The sequence below is a fragment of the Stegodyphus dumicola genome, chromosome 3, assembly GCF_044657685.1.
Source record: "Stegodyphus dumicola isolate Sdum_Otavi_A_Nest chromosome 3, ASM4465768v1".
Taxonomy (NCBI): Eukaryota; Metazoa; Arthropoda; class Arachnida; order Araneae; family Eresidae; genus Stegodyphus; species Stegodyphus dumicola.
In genome coordinates this window covers 131,454,045-131,475,442 of record NC_140770.1, presented here as the reverse complement: position 1 = coordinate 131,475,442, position 21,398 = coordinate 131,454,045, and the positions used below count along the sequence as shown (strand labels likewise).

At 35.8% G+C, this 21,398-nt stretch overlaps 1 protein-coding gene across 1 annotated transcript in view; it reads right to left on the bottom strand.

The window, feature by feature from the left end:
- LOC118186632 (uncharacterized) overlaps nucleotides 1–21,398 on the bottom strand; it is a 435,694-nt gene that overhangs the window by 48,554 nt on the left and 365,742 nt on the right. Inside the window, exons 11-15 of the mRNA XM_085813324.1 lie at nucleotides 19,965–20,214; nucleotides 14,156–14,290; nucleotides 8,082–8,284; nucleotides 4,034–4,274; nucleotides 2,638–2,948 (exon numbers count right to left, since the gene is read on the bottom strand). Coding sequence (XP_085669450.1) covers nucleotides 2,638–2,948; nucleotides 4,034–4,274; nucleotides 8,082–8,284; nucleotides 14,156–14,290; nucleotides 19,965–20,214 — 1,140 coding nt within the window. The remainder of the gene's footprint in view (nucleotides 1–2,637; nucleotides 2,949–4,033; nucleotides 4,275–8,081; nucleotides 8,285–14,155; nucleotides 14,291–19,964; nucleotides 20,215–21,398) is intronic.

Sequence of the window (21,398 nt, the reverse complement as noted above, 5' to 3'; positions counted from 1 at the left end):
TAAAACAGTTTTGTTGTCAAAAAGAAATTCCGTAATTTCTTTGTATACTTGCTATTAATTATTAATATCAGTACAGAAAATTAATTATTTAAAAGTTTCCGCCAAATAAGTAATTTTTCGAATAAGGTCAGCATATTCTAAATCAGGGTTATCAATCTCTTTTGCCCTGTGTACCCCTTTCACCACCGCTAGAAGTTCATGACCCTCTTTTCCTCTCCAGAACTTATAAAATACGTATATATTTATTTAGGTTCTGTAAGTGGATCTATGGATGTCAAGTAACCTTAAAAGAAATTAAAACGCTACTATAATGTAAATTTAAGAAGGCAACAGCACGTTTCCAGTAACTAAACACTGAGATTAATATTATACGGCAGAAGGAAAGGTCTAAAAATAAAAATGAAAATGAACAGAGAGAATAAAAGTTGATAATACGGTAGACCGGATGATATGCAAGGTATCTGAATTAAAATGGAAATAAAATTATTTAATGATTAAATATTTTTCATATCATCTTGTATATGAAACTTCAAACGGTGATAGGAACATGTTCAAATTTTCATCACCATTTAAATACTGTGTCTGTTCAAGTTGAACAACAAATCGAGGTAAATGAAACAACGATTTGGATTAAAATTTATGCGTCTGAAACCTTAAATGTTTAGAAATAGCAGTGAAATAACTGAGATGGGGAGATTCTAACCCAAATTTAACTTTACAGTTAAAACGAATTTGTGATACAATGTTTCTTAAAAGATAAATTTTAAAATAAAACAAAAAAATCTATGTTTGCTAATTAAAAGAATAATTAATTAAGCTTTGGTAAAACTACTAAAAAGTGGAAAGCGACAAACATCGATAGTGTCCTGAGGGACTTTTAAGACTGCACGATACCACTTTGTAAGTAATTTACATTTTCTGCCCAATTATCCAAACCTGGAAATCCCTACAAGTTTGCATAGTGGCTTTTTATTGTATAAGATCAAGATATTTTTTTAACTTATGCATAATTCATAATTCCTTGAACTTTATGAGTGGCTTCATTTAAGAGAACCTTTTTTAAAAGAAAAAAATTATTAAGCACATAAATTCCATTTTTTCATTGATAACCAAGAATGACCAGTTAATTACATATTTATTTTCATACAAAATAGCTGAGAGATGGAAAGCGGGAAATTACGGTAATGGCTGAGTCGTTGAGATTACACAGGGTCTGGAATAAATTTTACATTGTCTACCGAATTATCCGATCTTATTCGAACTGGAAAGGCCCTACGATGGATAATAGAGTTCTGCAGTATATTATTAAGGTAATTTATAAAAGAACATATAAATGACTATACCTTATGAATGACCTTTTAGAAGAATGTAAATGACTTTAATAAAGAAGTATAATAAATAAAGATTTAATATCTAAAGGAAATCTCGAAATGTGGAAAGCAACAAATGTCGATATTATCCCAAAGGAACCTTGAGATTGTACGATAGAAACCTAGTATAAAATTTGCATTATCGATCCGATTATCCGAAGTTTCGTGTACTCGAATTAGAAATTCCTTACAATTTCGTAATTAGGCTATCAAAAGCTATTAAAAATAATTTAGCTATCAAAAGCAATATAACCTAGCTATATATAAAGCATTATAATCTAGTTAACAAAATCAGTTTAAAGATTGTGTATAATTAATTTAACCTCGTGAATGACTCTAAATTTAATGTATAGTCACTTCTGTTATTACAGGAAATTTCATTCGCATAAAACGGGGGCAAAACCCGTGACTAGTGATTTAAAATAAATTTGTCCTTTTATTATTTAAAGAAAATCGAACTGTAATAAATTTTCATAACAGGAGTTTACGTCCTACGATCAACGATCAGTTTCCAAAAATTAAGGTAACTCATTAAATCTAATTAGGATTAATGGAAGTATTGCTTGCATTTGTAATTTGTATTTAAAATTCAAGCTCCACAAGTTTTTGCAATTTTATTAGAGAAACAGCATCAAACTATTTGTAAAAGAATTAAATATAAGTTTCACATTCTGACCTCTTTACTGAGTCCACCAATGGCCGTAAGGATGAGCTGACTGAATATTAGTATTTACACTTGGGTTTAAATCTCAGTGAATAAAATGCTGTAAAGAGATGTTTCCCCGTAATGCGAGTACAAGACAATTTGTTTTAAAATGTTCTTCACGAAAGCATGTGTACTCTAGTGTGGTTAGCTATAATGTAATAAACCTAATTCAGTTAAATCCAACCTTCCACACTGACTATAAAACGAAGGCTACTTAAGCATTATTCAAAGAGTTTTCAGTCTTTGTTTCTAGAGTATAGCAAAATATTTCTGCTGTAATCTGATATATAATCTGCTGTCATCTCATATCTAATGTTTTAGTCGATTTCTCAAGAAGGCACGTAGACTTCTTTTATTTTCAAAGTTCAAAGTTAGACGTTTTTGCTCAAAGTTTAAAGAAAATCTCATATTCGTCCACCAATTCCTTTATGTCATCACTCAAGGGTCATTAATGACGAATTTGTCAGATCTGGTGAAACCAATCCATCCCAGATAAGCCGCAACGGAACTCATTCACACTAAGCGGTAAAGAAAGACAGAGAACGAAAGACAAACTCTTACTGGAGCCGCTCCTGTTGGCTTGTATAGGAGAACTTCCCAGATTCTCGAGTAACTTCCGGGATCGTGTGGGCATGTCCGGCAGTAGAGGCATAGCTGGCGTCACCTCGGTTTCCGGGGAAAAATGGCCAGGGGTGGCGGAGAGAAGGATGTCCGGTGGTTCGTCCGTCGGGAATGTGGAGGCTATCCGAGCGATACTCTCGTCCATGGCTGTTTCTGGATCTGGGGCAGCAGACTCCTGAAAATATCCGCTGTTGGCCTGCTGTTCCTCCCCGTACCACGAATCCCCCGCTCGCACATCGCTATACTCCATCCTAGCAGAAGATACATGAGAGAAATTAGTTGAAAGAAGAAAGATTTTGAATAAAAATGAGATACTTGACAGAAATAACTGTAATTTAACTAAAAAGTGTGGTTTGCTAATAATAAACGTCTTGGAACATCAGTTTGTTAGTATAAAACTTCCTGGAAATGATGTATTTATTTTGAAAATACAGAATACAGGCACAGATGTATTTAAAACAGATATATACTCAGTCGAAATAAACGTAGAACCAGATAATATGTCAGGATAATACTGTTTATAATACTGTTGTTAGCATATATATGTAATATAGAGAGATACTGATTAAGACTTGATTACACAGGGTATCCTAAAATAGTGTCACCCAATTCTCCCAGTACATGCTGAAAAATAAACATTTCCTGTGAACATATAGCAAAAATAGTACATTTTACGACTTACGAGATGTTAAATATCAATGGCAGGCATGCAGGCTAACTGGACTCCCAGGAGAATTGTGGTTCTGTCGGCCTGTGTTTTAAATGTGTTACCAGAACTTAAAAAACAAAACTCACGATCTGGATGATGAACAAAAACCGGAGTTTGTCTCAAGACACTCTGTGACAAAATATACGGAGGCAGCTAACCTTTGCATCCTCAAGTTATATTCAAAATCCTCTAAGTAGCAAACTTATATATTTCATGTTAAATTTTCATGTGATACCATTTTTCTTATTTTTAACCGAAGAATACATTTACTAGGTTTAGTGATTTTTCTCTGGAATATCTTATATAGATATATATCCATTTTAAAAGTAGGAGTCTTTCAATTTGAGAATATTGACTTCAGCAACTAAATAAAGACACACATTTGTATTAATTTCTAGATTGGGTTGCTAAATAAAATTGTAAATAGTTAGTTCATCCATTTGCGTTCAAATGAGGGGGAAATAGAGACGGCTTTGCCTAATTGCCATTAATATGTTGTACCTTTTCATGCACTGAATAAGTTTCAAAGACTCAAATTTCAATGTTAACATTCAGAATCTGCGAAAAGAAGAAACTCGACTGCTTTCAAGACCATGTTTATAAACGACAAACACGAAAAAAACATACCTGTTTCTCGAGGTTACATAAGATCCTTGGTAGCTCGTTCTCGGGTCTAAATTGCTGTAGGAGGCCCAGGAAGAACGAGACAAGGGTCCGCTGTATAAATCCTTGCGCAGTATTTCATCGATGGCCTTCAGGACACTACTGGTATCATCTCCGTCAGATGTACGAGTTGGGGCAACCAGTGTCTGTTCAGAGGTGCGGTAAGAAACCGAGCTCGTTGGCGAAGGGACAATGCTACCCCGACCTGGAGGAAACCAGATTCTATTTAAATTTTTTAAAAAGAGGCAAATTCTTGTTGGAGATCTGAAGAAATATTTCAGAACTTACAAACTAATAGTCCTAGGCCTTGTCATTGCCTTTCGCTATTTATGCACAGATACCATAATATCACCTCATCATGATAATATTGTAGCAATAAGAATGGCTGCGACAGATATCTCTGAAGCATTCCGGAGGAAGTTTTCTGTGCTTGTTTTCATAAGCCCCAGGACACGGTTGCAGCAATGCATACATATTTGAATACTGTTACTAAGGACAATTGACTGGTAAGTTGAATAAATAAAGTCTTTATGAATTGAATCCTGAAACCTTTCTGTCAAAGATTACACTACTATTTTAGGGGTTGGTCTGGATCTTATGTTATGAATTCTCACAAGAGATGGCTCTAAATAAATCAACATATATTGAAAAGCAGAACGGATTATTGTCCTCTCTAGAGGTTTGTAGTAGAGAAAGTCCTTCTCATTCTTACTTTCCAAAAAACTGTCGTAAAACGTGAAGCTTAAATAGGTAATTCTCGTTAACTTCACTTAAATGAAAAAAATCGAATCTAATTCAGATCGTAAAGATTTGGTAAAATTAATCACTTAGAACTAATTTTTTTCACAACTTTTAATGAAATAAATATATTAAGTTTCCTCTTTAAAACCGAATTACGAAGCTTTTTCTATTTCTATGTTTAATAGTTATTTACGTATCATTTTCTTCATTTATTTTTAATCAAATCCATATTTATAAACTTTGTTTTAAATACAGATATTTTGTTTGAATAGACAAACAAAACATGCACACAAAGTTTCAAGAATATATTAACAGTTGGTTCAATGTAAATGATGATGTTGTTATATCAATATTTCTGTACAGTTTCATAAACAACGTTTGTTCCTGTTCTTAAGCAACAATAATTAAAGAGGGAAACACAAAATTAATAACAACAAAAAACCTATTAAATTTGTTCAGCAACTCATTTTAATTTAAATAAATTCCTACGCCAAGACCCGTGACAACAGGAGAAATGGCGACTTGTTATGCTATGTAAGTGATAAATAAAAGATCTGATATCGAAACGGTTTTCTTAAATTCGGGACTCAAAGCTACGTACATTTCTAGCGCCAAAATGTTTTCAAAACAGACAAAATTTGTCCAAGTAACAGACTTTGCTACATGTTATTTTAATGACATGTGCAAAGTAATAAATGTACGAAAAGGAATTAAATTCATCTGCGTTTCAGAAAATGACATGGTTTGGAAGGAGACGACAAAGCAAATTGAAAAAACTTCTGATATACTGAAAGACCTTAAAACATACTTATTGGGTATAATCAACAAACCAAGAAAAATAAGGAATTCAACGATTCAGCTTCCTGAGTGAAATAGATTAGCAGATCAGCGGGACTAGTGATTGATAAAATAGTGTTTAAATCCTCTGTTACCAAGAAAGAACCAAAGACCTAGCTATTACGTCTTAGATCACATATTTCGATGTACAGATCATTATGTTTAGGAATAGTTTAAGTTCTTAAAATTTTTTGTTAAGAACACTCATTATTTTAAATTAATTTTCGTTAAGAAACTAAACTTCGTAAAGATTATTGAGCTTAGAACAGTTTAAATTCTTAACAGTTTTCTTAAAAAATTAATTTTTATTCATATTATACATGGTAATAAAGTGAATAATATATATCCATGCGGAAATGAAATAGCATTAAGTTAAAATAAGCTGATGTTAACCATCAATAATATTAATCATTCATGAGATTACAAACCTACACTTCGGATAAAAGAATAATTGTTTAACTAAAGCATTTCATCAGGGAAGCAAAAATTAGTCACGTTTGAAACTAGAAATTTGGTCAGTGAAACAACTAGTGAGACCACAAATTTTATTTTCATGAAATTTCACTAGACTACTCACTAATAGTACTCAAGTCTCCAGTCTCACATATAGAGACCTACGGCTCAGTAAAGATATCTTCAAATAACTAACAGAAATGAACTTTCGATTAAATAAAACAGGTGTTACAAGGAAAATAAACGGCTATAAAAAGGCCGAAAATAAAAAGAAATTATCCTTAACGCTCAAGGAATATCGCAGATGGGTACTTACGTATTCACATCAGTAAAAGTCTCCAGATGTTTAGGATGTACCAAACTCTGGCAACCATGTGCATGACCATTCTTCTGGTAACCATGCTCACAACATACAACATTTGTTTCAATCAAACAACGCCGCCATTTTCGTATCTATTTCATGTTAAAACTGTTTTTATGAACAAATCATGATACTTTTAGCTTTAAACTGAGTTTTAAAATATGAGCTTGAGGATTTGCCCGCAATGAAAGAAACTGCTGTAAAATTTCGGCAAGAATGCAGAATTTCGTTCAAAATTTTCTAAAGAGAGAAACGAGGAAATGCGTTTCCTAGATAGCCGCTCTTACCGAGGATTATATGAAGCCGATTTCCCGCAGTTCTCTGATGTTTTATTAAGCGAAAGCAGATCGCTGTATACTTCGGGAGAAGAATAACCCAAGAAATTACAGAAAGATTTGAAGAAGACTGTAATGTTTTTATTTTTAATGCATCGCATCATCTTTATTTAATAATTCAAACTTTTATTTTAAATGCTAAAGTATGGTTTTTTTTCCCATGTGTTGATAATGTTAACCCACTTATGATGAATATGGATTGTCTGGGAAACTTACTCGTAAAAAAGACGCAAAAATTAACAACTTGCAAGCGATAACTAGCTTTCATCTTTTCATATGTAAAAAATCGCCAGACCGCGTCAAGGTGGTTGTGTTAAGACCGCGGTGGTTGTGTAAGTACGTCACAGATATGCAAAATCGCTTGCAGACCAAAATCCAAAGTAGTACCAGTAAGCCCGATATCATGCATGCATTTGTTTCACGTGAATAACTGTCTCAGGCAATTTTTCTGCCTGGTTTACTAATGAAAGAAAGGCGAGCGATTTTTTCCTTCCTTTCGAAAAAAATTGAAAGTTGTCCGTTTTCAACCAATCATCTTCGAATGCTATAAGCTTGCTTGTAATGGAGAACCATTTTCCGCTCTGTTAACCCCAAAGTGATCTGTGGTGATTGGCTGTTATTGTGACAAAGCAGAAAAATTGTTCCAAATAGTTATTCTTCTGAAACAAACTGATGTGTGATAGCAGCTTAAGCAGAAGTTCAGCAGTGTAAACCCCCTAAGATTCTCAATTCAGCCGGCTCATAGCTGTTCATAACTTCAGATTTATAGGGCTGCACGAGGCGGTGAGGAAAAACTTTCATAATGTGTCAGAAAAGTCGCTCTTTTCAGCTTTCAAAATGCAATTTCCAGAAACTTCTAGATTAATATTTTTAATTAAGAAGATTAAAATTCTATACTCTTAATTAACAAGAAATTTCCAAATGAAGCCAACATGGCGCCACAAATCGTTTGCTGTGGTCCATAACGAGGGATATAGACAACATCTCCAGTTCTATTTGCGTTATCCTTACAGTTTCAATGTCAGTCTACACAGGATTAAAATATCTGTCTCATAATACGTGAGACAATCATATGCGAATAAATTAAGTGGTCATAAATTTCAAAATTAAATTAAATACACAAATTATACATAAAGTTTCTACAAAAAATGTTCTAAATAAATAAAATCAAATACATAAAATTACAAAAAATGCATAAAATTTAAATTATAAACAAATAAAAATGTTTGAAAAATATCAACAGTATCTACATGTGCATGGTTATTTAAATCAAAAACATATTCACCTGCTTCCATCCTATCCCGGCGTTCAGCCAGTTTACAAAGCTCATCGTGCAATCTCATATTCTCCTCGATTTGTTGCCTGCGACGAGCAATTTCCGCTTTGATCTTCGCCTTTTTCTCTTCTCGAGTTAACTGATCATCTTCGTCCTCAGAAACATACGGCGATGGATGCCAAGAACGTGGTTTTCGAGATTTTTTTTCTTTCCTGAAGAAATTAGACATTTGAGAAAAAAACCTGCTAAGTAACACTTCTAGCGAATTTAAACAGATTAAAAGAGTCATTTTACATATGTAATTTGCAATCTATTGAAATATAGTCACCGATAGTTCCAGATAAGGTTAACATTATAGATATAGAGCTATCTTAGAGAAGTCAAAAGTCAGTAATTTTCATGGTAACCTCAACCTAATCAAGGCTTTTGGAATCTGCTAAAAAATGCCGAAGTAGAAGTGTATATTACCCTATTATTACCACCATTATTTTAATAACTAAACTAAATCTCTAAAACTAAACTCAGTGGCGTAACAGCCCTAGTGGGCCAATGCCTACAGTGCCGCGAAATCTGCTTTCTTGACCGTGGGCCCCAGATTGCGCAAGCATATGCCCTGAACTAGTGGTCGGCTTGCCCCCCCCCAGTGCTTAGTCCCCAAGCGAACTTGGTACTCATTTTATCGACCGAAAGGATGAAAATCAAGGGATGAAAGGCTGAGTCGACCTTGCCCAGCTCAAGGATCGAACCCCGGAGAAGCAATTATGTACGGCCAGCGAAGCTGTTTGTATAATGTATTTGTTGCAAATATGTTCTTGAGAATATTTCAGATATTTAAAAGTCCCAGATAATATTATCTTAATTTCATTCAAAAGTGAACATAAATAACGGACCACAAAATCTCAATAAATGGAGCTAATTAATTTACAATGTGATATAAAGCATATTCAATTATTTAAAGATACAGTTTTGATTAGATTTGATTCATACTTGTCAAATATTAAATGCATTCAGTTACGAATTTTTGCATTAAGAAAAATCGCTTTGTTTGGGAATACATTTTATAGTTTTGATTTGTTTTGGTAGCATAAAATGAGCCATACCAGACTTGAAGCGAATTACAGCTTCCTCGGAACAGAACTGCAAAGTCTTAAGTTTTAAACCAGAACTAGAACATACTAAATGCACGACTCGTGCTTGAAATTCAGCCAAACACTTGTGGCGATGTAACTTAAAGGAACAGTAAATTCAAATTTAAAAAAGGTCTAGCAGCCAACGGCTACACGAATGATTTAAAGCTCAGTAGGTTCAAAATTTCTCACCAGCATAACAATTTGAATATCAGCAACTATAATGCAAGGAGAAGAATGAAATTTTAACTGATCTAGCTAATCTAGAAACGTGGCCTCGAGAGTCAGAATCATGCTCTCCCGTAAATTCCGAAAATCTCACATTAAATACTCTGAAATTAATTTACATTCTGGACGGTAAACGGAAGGCAGAAGTGATTATTTAAAATAGCAAGAGCTTTATTATTTATATGTTAACATCTTTTTCTCACAGCTAAAAATCAATAGGAAAGAACTGAATTGACCGACGAGCATCTACAATCCGCGATGAAAATAATTTCTAGTAATTTCTTCCTATAGCTATAAAATGTGTTCTATTCTATTTTCCAGAATCGAAACGCCATCAGTGTCAAGTCATAGTAAGAAATTATATAAAAGAAAATATATAAACAATAAAATCTGAAAGCTTTCAGATTTTACATTACGCCCAAAGAGGCGTTTTTTTAACGTTTTGTGTGTTACCTTTATTTATTAAATATCATGTTTTTCGTACTTAAGCTATAAAATTCAATTCATGTAACTTTTTGTAAACTTTAAATTTAGGTCTGGTTGCTTTAAAAGCTTTTGTAAACTTTAAATTTAGGTCTGGTTGCTTTAAAAGTTGAAGTTGTTTAATTTTAATTTGAGTTTAGGGACTTAAATTTCTGCTTAGTACTTTTGTTTTTGACCCTTAAGGTTGTTTAACTTTTAACTTGTGTGTTAATTATTTTAAAGCCTTGTTGCTGCACTTTTGGTGTATTAATTTTTTTATTTTATTTGAGGTACCTTAATTTTACCCCTCTCTCTATTAAAGTTTACTGAATTCATATTTTCTGACTGGCGGTAAGGTAAATCAATAGCAATTGAAACTCAATCTGTATAATGAGTGTGTATACTTAATTTCTGCTGATGAAACAATTTATATTGTGCTGACATTTTTAAATAATTTAATTGTTATGTAATAGTTTAATTTTTAATATCCTAAATTCGTTTATTGTGTTGAAAAACTATTCACTTGTTATGTAATTTTCACACCCAAACCGGCGACTTGGAATTCATTCTCAGAATCCCTCATCTGGAGTTTTCTGCAACCCGAAATTATTTCGCCAAGCGTTTTAACACATGTCTGATGTCTTCATCACATGTTCTGATAGCTGCACCACCTGCAGTATTTGCATAACCGGGACCCCGTTTGCTGTGACATCTCTAGGGAAAAACTGTTCTACGGAGAGTTTGTTTATGAGAGTGAAAGGTCGTTGGATAGGATGCTCGCAATGTTGGAGTTGCACCTCGAGACGAGGCTTGTGTTTCCCCCCCCTTTACATGGTTGAACCGCGATAGTTGGCGTCTTCTGGTAGTCAGGAAACCCCTTCTCGTGAAGATTTCTCTGTTTGGGTTGCTGTGCTTGGCGTTTTTCCGATCATCTTACTTCGGCAATTTTTTTCAGGATTTCCCCGAGTACTAAAGACGCTTGTCAGTTGGGACGAGGGGGAAGAAGAGAGCGAAAACAAGAAGCATCGCAGCGTGATCGTCACAGTACCTCTTTAGGAAGTCGAAAAATTCCCTAGGAACGAAGATGAGAAATATGGAATGGCTGCTGAGTATGAGAAGAAAGCAGAACCTGGGAGGATAAAGCACTAGATCCAACGGGAAAGACCCCTGCGCCGCTGAAGGTTTAAATTTTCGCCGAAATTAGAATGACGAGTCTGCCTGAAGGAAATCGCAGAATGGCGGAGTTTCAGGCCGCCGCCTCGGGATCAGCATTTAACTAATATTCTCTTATTTTTTTCTTTTGTTTTACAGGTTTTCCTTCACGGTATTGTACCCTACAACTGCAGTATGAAAAATTAGAATGTTAAGGATGCCAAAGTACTTTGGGAGCGGCCCCCTGCCATAATTTTAGAATGTTAATTCATTATAAGGGATGTGCCTCTTTAGTTTGATATGTCAGCCAAAAATGTTAACGTTGATGACCGCCACCACCCAAATCAAACAAATTGTAACTGTAAACCTATAAAGTCTCTAAATAAACATATGATTGATTTTACTTACTTTTGTATTGTTTTATTTTTAGTCATTTTACACTGGATCTTAGTCATAGAATGGGTTTAATTTGCTATATTTTCCACAACGCAACAGTTTGACCATATTTTGTCTGGTTATAATGATATATGTTCACCTTGATTACTCTTGCTACAAAATGTTTACTTATGTTTGTACATATTCACACTTTTACCTACTACAATATAGGTATTGTTACGGATTTGGTATTTAAATAGCTTATGTTAGTTGAATTGTAAATTAAATGGTTTTATTTCCCGCGCAGTGCAGCGCGTCACGAATATTAAAAGAAAGCTAAGCCGGAAAATTGAAAATACAAGAGCGCGTGCATGTAACATTTAATAAATATCCTTTTTTGATTTCGAGAAAGTACTAGAAAATTCTCGCGGGCGATTTTAAAATCTTATAAAAGGAGGAAAACCTCTCAGTTCGTGGTAGTTCAAAGAGCAACCAAGTAAATAAAGCAAGCGGAGTTTTCATGTCGCTTTATACTGTTATAGGTAGAAAATCGAAATTGAGCTTAAAAGCTAAACGCATGATCTATCTCACTATGATTAGGTCAGTTATGCTCTACGCCGCCCCAGCGTGGGCAATTGCCAATAAGACGGATAGGAGAGAAAACTAGAAGTCCTTCAAAACAAAATTTTGTGAGCCATCACTAACGCGCCCTGGTTTGTACGAAATAGCATCATTCATGCAGACTTGAAAATAAAGCCCATTCCTGAACAAATCCTCATGGAGGCGCACAACTTCTTCGAAAAAATGGATAATTCTCCAGTGCACACGCTAAGAGAACTCGGTAATTATGACTCTACGGTGGACAGCGTGGTGAAGAGACCTCGGTCAATTCACCATAATGCGCAGTGGTGATATAAATATGTAAATAGTGTACATATGAAGTTGTGTTTTGTGCTCTATCTAACATTATTTAATCAAGAACTGTGTTACTGCCAAAATTGGCTATTTGCCTGGAAGCAGGTTAGAAACTCTGAATTAATTAATATGTGTTAAGGACTGTGTATACTGTGATCTCACCACGCCCACTGCTGTGGTTCTACTCCTGATTACCTGCTGGACTGCGCACCCTATCTCAGTAACCTTACGCTACTATCCTGACCGAATGCATCATGCATGGACTTGAATGCTGGATGATTTTGTTTTCCAAATACTAATTTCCCAATTTTTCGTATATTCAGCTTGACTTCGCCACGAAATGATTGCGCCTTGTTCTAATGTCACGCCCCCGGGCGAGCTGCAGTAGCACCTTAATGTACTAAAAACCGTGAATGGCCTTCATAGGCTGCACAGATTGAACAGGTCAAAACTCAAAGTAGTTGTATACCTGCGGTGAATCAGAAATAAATAAATAAATAAATAAGTTCGTGGTAGTTAGTTAGTTTGTTGATGTTTAAGAATATGTTTAGAAAACTGCTCTTGTTGACTGTAGCGAATTCGCGGATTAGCTTTCTTTTGAACGTTTCAGTAGTTAAAAGATAACTACTTTGAGATATTGTAATACTGCACGAATATTTTAGGAAATTTAAGCATATTTGTTGTGATAATAATAATTTTTTGTTCATTTTTCATCGGACTTGTGCATTCATTTCGTAACGAACCAGTACGCACACAACAGTATTAATATGAATTTTCAATTAAACAGAAATGATGTTTAGTAGTACCTATTAAATATGACTATATGTTATAATTGTTCTAATATAGAGCATTCTCATATTCGGGTCTAGATGTACGTTATTTACAATTGGATGGCTCTAGGTAGCGTTGTTTTACCGCAATGCAAAAAACGTGCATACATTTATGCATATTCTTCATTATTTAATTTCTTTAAATATAACTAGGGCTCTAATATTTGGTAGCAACAATTTGAAAAGTGAACCGACATTTATAGTCAACCAACGCAAAATGCCAAAACGAAATTAAGAGCCCTTTTGTCTTAACGCCCTTTGGGCTAAAAATAACTAAATTGTTATTATTTATTTCCAAGTTTTTTTCTCTCATAATAAATTTTCGGTGAAAACATTAGGTGGAACTACAAGGACCGAAAGTGGCCCTTACAGTCATTTCATTATGGAAGCACCTAATAGGTGGCCACTGTTACCTCCTACGATGGGACGGACACTTACAACCATGCCTTCTCCGGGATTCGAACCCGGGACCATCGCTACGGCAGTCAGGATCATCATTATACTAGCTGGGCGGCTAGTTATTATTCTTTATGTACGTTTTGTTAAATGTTTAGTAAGTGAAATTTATTAAAACGTTTTGTTAGTAAAATTGATCATTTTCTTAAAAAAAGAACTAGACCGCCAGTTATTTTCAGGCTGTGCATTTGTTCCAAATGCAATTTGATTTTGGTTTGGTTTGTTTCCGTTTAAAGAGATTACGGCAAAGTAGGGTTATCTGACAAAGATAATGGATGCCTTCGTGGAAGACGTTCTAAGGGAACTAGTTCGTATACACTTTATACATGGGGTAAACCACGAAAACGCCCATTCAGCCAGCCCGTTCGCCTGGAATCGAACCCAGTTTGGAACTACCAGTTTTCAGCGACTTTATCGCTCATTAGCTATGTTATACCTAGAAGTTGCAACTTTAATCATAATAAAGAGCATTTAATTTTTTTTAACTTAGCACAAAGCAAATGGAAATAATGAATTTCATAGGTAGGAAATTAAATACCTTTTGCGTCGCTCCGTTGTTTGCGGACTAGTCCTCGTATCAGTAGTCGGTCCTTGAGCGGGAACCAGTTGACCACTCCACGAGGGCTTGTCATAAATTGACTCCCTATGTAAGTTTTCTGAAGAACGACGCAATCTAAAAAACGATTTCTTTAATCAGTGCATTTCTTTCACATATATGCTCCACTAGTGATTTCAAACTGTTTACATCTCAACAGCACTTCACTACCAACTTCCATAAATTGTAAATTATTAATTTATATTGACTCGAAGTATCACAATGCCTTATAAATTTTCATAGATTTTTATTGTCTAGATAAATTAAGATGTCGAGAAAATTGCAAGATAATAACAGTAAACAAAAAAGTGGTTCAATATATTGATTGCAAACATATAGATAATATATATTACATAATACATCACCTATTCGAAAACGTTCGCAATATTACAAGCATCTAATCCAGTACAAAATATTCAACACGAGAATCTTTTTTCCTACATTTTCAGCTACAGATTTCACAGAAAGCCGAATTCTAAATTATCTCTACCTATTGTTATGAAATGTACAGGCACGGTAAGAATACCACAAAAAAAAAAATCTTTGTGGAAGATTTTGCTGCAACGGTTGCATTTCCAACCGTACCATGTGTAGCTCCTGCAAGAATTAAAGCCAGAAGGTTATGCCCTTCGACTAAATTTTTACGTCAACATTGGAGGACGAAGATTTCGCCACCAAAGATGGTATTCAGCGATGAAGCAACGTCCCACTTATCCGGGAAACTTGGTGAAATAGTGAAAAAATTTGTCAAGTGCGTAGCGTAATACTTTTGAAAATACAGCCATTTCAAAATTAATGAATCCTTTATGCTAACCCTGTGTAATATTTTAGGTGAAGGGAGAAAACTGGAAATTTTTAAATATACTGCACATTTGCGAGGAAATTTAACATTTAAAAAAATTTCAGAAAACTTAACCCCTCAGTAGCGGAAATTCAAGCCAAGATACATTTATAACCTTATCCATTTGCAACTCCATTTGACTATAGAAAACAAACTGTGTACATCATATTCACTTGCGTATTACTTAATTTTAAAATATATATTTAAATAAATAAATCTTCAAAATAATTTTCGAACATTTATTGATTTACATATACCGGGTGGCCATAATTAAACTGACAGTGCTCACAGTGTTCTGTGGCGCGATCTATTTGCGAAAATGACGCCACATTTTGTAGGAAGATTAAACAAAACGGGGGACGAAGGATTCCGCGAAAAAAAAATTTGTTCCAAAAGTCACCGCTAGGGGAATATTTGCGCTGTGTAATAGAAAATAGAGTGTTGACAAATGCAAATTAATACGGAATAAAATTACCTTTTATTATGGATATGCCTTATGGAATATGGATATGTCTTACAGTACGGTATGGAAAATCTTAAGAAAGATTATCAACTTCTATCCGTACAAGATCAGCCGTGTAACAGGAGTTACTGTACCCCGACTATGATAAGCGATTGACTTTTGCTCTCACCTTTCTTTCCAGAATGGAGGTGGATGATGCTTGGCCGTGATGGATGATCTTATGGGAAGACGAGACCCACTTTTACCTAAATGGAACTGTGAATACCCAGAACTGCCGAATTTGGGATGACAAATTACCACATGCAGTCACAGCAATTCCCTTACATTTACCAAAAGTAACTGTTTGGTGTGGGTTCACAGCAGAACTTATAGTAGGTCCATTCTTCTATCAGAACATTGACGGTGCACAGAATGCAATATGTGGTCCACAACAACGGCAGCCACATTGAACCTCATTTGAATGCAAAATAAAAGGTAATTTCCGTATTGATTTGCATTTGTTACCACTCTATTTTCTATTACACAGCGCCAAATATTTCCCTAGCGGTGACTTTTGGAACTAATTTTTTTTCGCGGAATCCTTCGTCCCCCATTGTGTTTAATCTTCCTACAAAATGTGGCGTCATTCTCGCAAATAGATCGCGCTACAGAACACTGTGAGCACTGTCAGTTTAATTTAAAACACAGTAGGCGCATCTTAATGTGATCACGTTTGTCCACGGTTATTTTGATAGCATTAATCGAATGATAATATTAAACGAAAATATATCCTTCAAAACTACAATGGAATTTAAATAATTTAATATAAATGCAAGAAGAAAAACACAAATAAGACCTTTCACAGGATTTTAATCAGAAAAATGATAAAATTTGAGTATGAAATATTTATAATGTCTTAAATGCTAAAGTTCCTTTATGAACTGTTCATAACATTTCTGGAAATTATTTGACCGATACTACACTGGTGTGCAAAAATTAAGTAAGAAGTTGAAAAATTAGCATATCAGCTGAACGAAGAGGCAGAGCGGACAGAAAGACCAATCAGGAGATTAAGTAAGGTGATCTACGGTAGCACATGCGCAGATATGCAGGTAGACGTAATGGGGGAGTGTCTGAGTAGTATAAAGCATGTTGTCGGTGTAAGATCAGTATTTCTGGCAAAGAGATTGCACGCCGTATAGCAGTTACACCGAGTTACTGCCTCAGCGAGAAATCGCGAATAATCAATCTGTTAGACGACGTCTGGATGCTTTTACCCGAGGTCGAATCATTGGGAAATTGAAGAAAGGCTGCAGTGTGACAAGTGTGGCTGCAGAGTTCGGAATTGCTCACAGCATCGTTTCACGACTTTGGAGACAATTTCAAACTACAGGAACAGCTATCCGGGGGTTTAGTAGTGGTCGTCCACGAGGAACCACAGCCGCAGATGACCGGTATATTGCCTTACAGGCAAGAAGAATCAGGCTGCAGACAGCGGGAGAAATCGCTAGACACACGACACAGGCGACTGGACGACCGATATCGCGTTTTACCGTGGCCAGAAGACTGCACGGTGGTGGTCTGTTTGCACGATGCCCTGTACGGTGTGTACCTGTAACGCCTGCCCATCGGAGAAGGCGTTCTCTGTGGTGCCGGGAACACCGGAATTGGAGAGACAATGAATGGGGACGAGTACTCTTTACAGATGAGAGCAGATTCAGTCTGAGTAGCGATTCTCATCGCATACTCATCTGGAGAGAGCGGGGAAGCCGCAATCATCCCTCGAACATCATTGAAAGGGACAGGTATGGAGGTGGCGGTGTTCTCGTTTGGGGAGGCATCATGCTTGGTAGTCGTACAGACCTTCACATCTTCGACGCAGGTTCAGTCAACGGGACCCGTTATTGTAACGAGATTCTTCTTCCATATGTGCGTCTTTTTAGAGGCGCTATGGGTCCGCAGTTCCTTTTCATGGACGACAATGCACCCTGTCATCGCACAGTAGCTGCCGAACAGCTCTTAGAGTGTGAGGATATTGAACGTACGGATTGGCCGGCACGACCTCCGGATCTCAATCCCATCGAGCATGTATGGGATTTTCTAGGCAGACGCTTGGCAGCTCGTACCTTACCACCAGTAACGATTCCGGAGCTTCGATTGGCGCTGCAAGACGAATGGGCAGCAATGCCTCAACAACTCATTGACACCCTCATTCTCAGCATGGCAGACGCTGTGAAACCTGCCTAGCAGTCAGGGGAGACCATATCCCCTATTAAAGACCGGATGTTTCTTGCTGGACACCCATCACGGGGATGTTTCGGCCTTCAGTCGCATTGCGCTCCATGCTACCTTTTCAATAAAGCTTCTTTTTATCCCTCTGATTTCTCTTTTAGTAAGTGTTGCTTACATTACTCATGTTCTTACGAATTGGGGATCTTACGGCATTAAATGTGTTGATTTGGAAAGCTTTTGTACAAAGTTATATTGAAAAAACCGTCTCGTCCTTAATTTTTGCACACCAGTGTATACCCTTAATCTCAACACTCGGAGGATATCATCATTCACTGGAACAGAACATGCAAATGTAAAATTTTAAATTAGGCAAAATAGCAACTTTAGTCTGGCAGAGATATTTTCAAGGAATCCCTCCCCTTTCAGCAGCAGGGAGGTAAACTGCAGTTTGTTTTCCTCCTGAAGAAGCGGGAACTTGATCACTCTCAAAATCAGTAGAGTAGTTCAAAATCTGTGGTAAACTAAGGTAGCTTTAGCCTAAATTATTTGGTTGACTAAAATCTAAAACGCCGAAAAAGAAAGATATTCGGCGAACTTAATCTCTTACTTTGCGACACTTTACTCATATTTGGCGCTTTTTGTAATCTATTTTGATTTTATATGATAACTGCATCTCTTATTTAACGACTTTACTTCAGTAAAAAATCTTATTCTGGTTTACTTTGATAATATTAACCGAATCGTTCGTCACAATAAACGAAGTATCTCCCTTGTTTTCGTATATAAACGGGCAAGTCTTCCGCAGTTTTGTAACAATCTCGCAATTATAAAATTAAGCACGTTCATATTAAGTAGTGTCTACAGTATACCATTTGATCGAGAAAAATATTCTTTCAAATTTTATACAGAATGTACAAAATCATAAAATATTAACCCATAGAAGGCTAAGGCCTTTGCTCATTTGTTTGCTTAAATAACCTAAAATAATTTCTCCCCTCCCGAACCTTAACGAGCAAATAATGTGGAATTTTCCAATATCGTTTCTAGTTCCTAATAAAGCAGTTTTAGATTCGTAGTGTATATTAAGTCTCCCTTTTTTTAACCTAAAGGTAATCAACGACAAAAGAATCCGCTTACGACAAGACTCTACTATAACCGATGTAATGCATTTAGAAAAAGTGTACCTTAGGTTATTGTGTACTTTAGCGGGAGGGTAGAAACATAGCATGTGATGTGGGTTGTTCAGGCGGCCTTTGGACGTTTGAAGAAAGTCGTCTCGAGCGTTTCAGTCACGAAAGTGTTATTATACACTACAAGTAACACTTACTTTCCATTTCGTTCACAAGAGCCTTTCCCACGAACAGTTTTCAAGAAGTGAAACAAAAGAAAAACGGGTTTCAAAAAATTGAAAAACATAACGGATGTTACAGTTGAATTTGTTCAAAAATAAATCAGTTTCCTGTATAAATAACAAGTAAATAAATAAATTGATTTTGAAGTGCAAATTCGCATATTCATGGTTGAATAGTTTTCGTGCACGCAGATTCCATCCCTTTCCATATGATTTGTAATGTGGAAATTTAGATATTCTTTCAACAAACACTGCTTATATGTCTACCAAATAGTTTGCTAGCCTTTTTTGCATCTTTAATTCATAGTTTTTATAGGATCAAATTCCTTTGTTGACTTCGTAGAATGACAGGAAATTGCAGGTCAAAAATATCACCTCCTCTTACTTTTCAATATTACCTTCTAAGTATAATTTTGAATAAGTAAGCTGTCACAAATTAGACAGAAATAGCAATAAACTTTAATTTTAAATCACCGCGTAATATACTCTAATTAAAATTATTTGATATCAAGCAGAATTTTAATATTTTTTTATCTGAATAAATAAAGCCAGAAATCTTGTCCTGATTAACTTTCTAGAGTTTCCTTACGAACTTTTAAAGAAATTTTATATGGTGTTTCAATCTATGAAATACAATGAATGTAATTGGAATCTGTCACAGATTTTATAGCAATTTCATATTCTTTCCTAAAACACATAGTCGAATTAATATTAAAATAAACGTGATCTAAAAGACTAAACCAAAGGGCATATTTATGATTTGGATGTGCAACTACAGACTCTTAGTATAAGAAATAAAGTGAAAAAGCTTAAAATAATTTCCATTCTTCGGAAAAGTTCCTCAGGAATTAAATGTTTCACAGCTTTTTCTATTTCAGTTTCTCACCTGTTGATCTCATTATTCAGAGTCTGGAAATAAGCGTCTGGACCAACAAGTCTCTGCTGCTGTTCCATGATCCTGTTGTCAGCAAGATAGTCTTGGATTTTGTTATTCAAAACTCTCCTACCCTGGTAAAGGGCCTCAGTAGATCCAAGGCCACTGCCCAGGCTGCCTCCATAACGATGACCGCTGGCCCTTAATATATCAGCCGCCCTTACATGGCTGTCAACGGATTTGAACTCCATTGTTCGGTAACCTGAATAACAACAATGAAAAGAAAGAAATATAAGAAAATATTGTACTTGACACGTGAAAACGTTACAGGTGAAAAATTCATTACAATCAGTATTGAATATGACGACTCGTGTTGTGAACAGAGAATTATTTTCTGGCTTGCTTTTATGAATAATAGGAAGTTCTGGTCCATAATATTTGGATAGTATCAATAATTTCATGATTTTTTACCTCATGAATTGTTCTTTATTAGGTAATGTTAACTATGGTGTGAGGAGCCTGTTGTGGTTTGCCTCGTACAGTGGATGGACAAAAATATGGAAACACCTTGTGAAATGCATGTTTGAAAAAAATGATTGATTTTAATGAAATATGTAGGTGGCGCTGGCATTTTTGACTACTGACGCCACCTATACAACTTCGTAAATGTGCTAAACAGTTCAGTTGTTTGTCGGAGTACTGTTATGTGAGGTTGTCATTGCATTATGTCAGAGTTTACAGACTTCGAACGTGGGCAAATTGTTGGAGCTTGTATGGTAGGTGCTTCCGTAAGCAAGGTAGCCGAGGTGTTTAGTGTTTCAAGAGGTACTGTATCAAAAATTTATTCCGCATATTTCAAAAGCGGAAAAACATCATCTGCTAAATCACAGCGCGGACGAAAGTGTGTCCTGAGTGATCGTCACAGACGATCATTAAGGGCAATTGTGACGAAAAATAAGAAGACCACAGCTGCAAAAGTTACTGCTGAAATGAATGTTGTGTTACCGAACCCTGTAAGTACCAAAACAATTAGAAGGGAGCTTCATAAACAGGGAATTGCTGGCCGTGCTGCAATTGAGAAGCCACTCATCAGTGATGCTAATGCCCGTAACAGGAAAAGGTGGTGTTTAAGTCATAAAGCCTGGACTATAGAGCAGTGGAAGCGAGTAATATGGTCTGACGAGTCTTCTTTCACATTGTTTCCCACTTCTGGCCGAGTTTACGTCTGGGGAACGCCATCTCAAGCCTATAATACAGACTACTTGTTGCCAAGAGTGAAACATGCCGGGGGTTCTGTTATGGTTTGGGCAGCCATATCGTGGTTTTCTGCTAGCCCATGATAACTGTGTCAGGGCACATGACTGCCAAGACTTATGTGAACATTTTGGCCGATCAAGTTCATCCCATGGTACAAACTTTGTTCCGCGATGGTGATGGTGTCTTCCA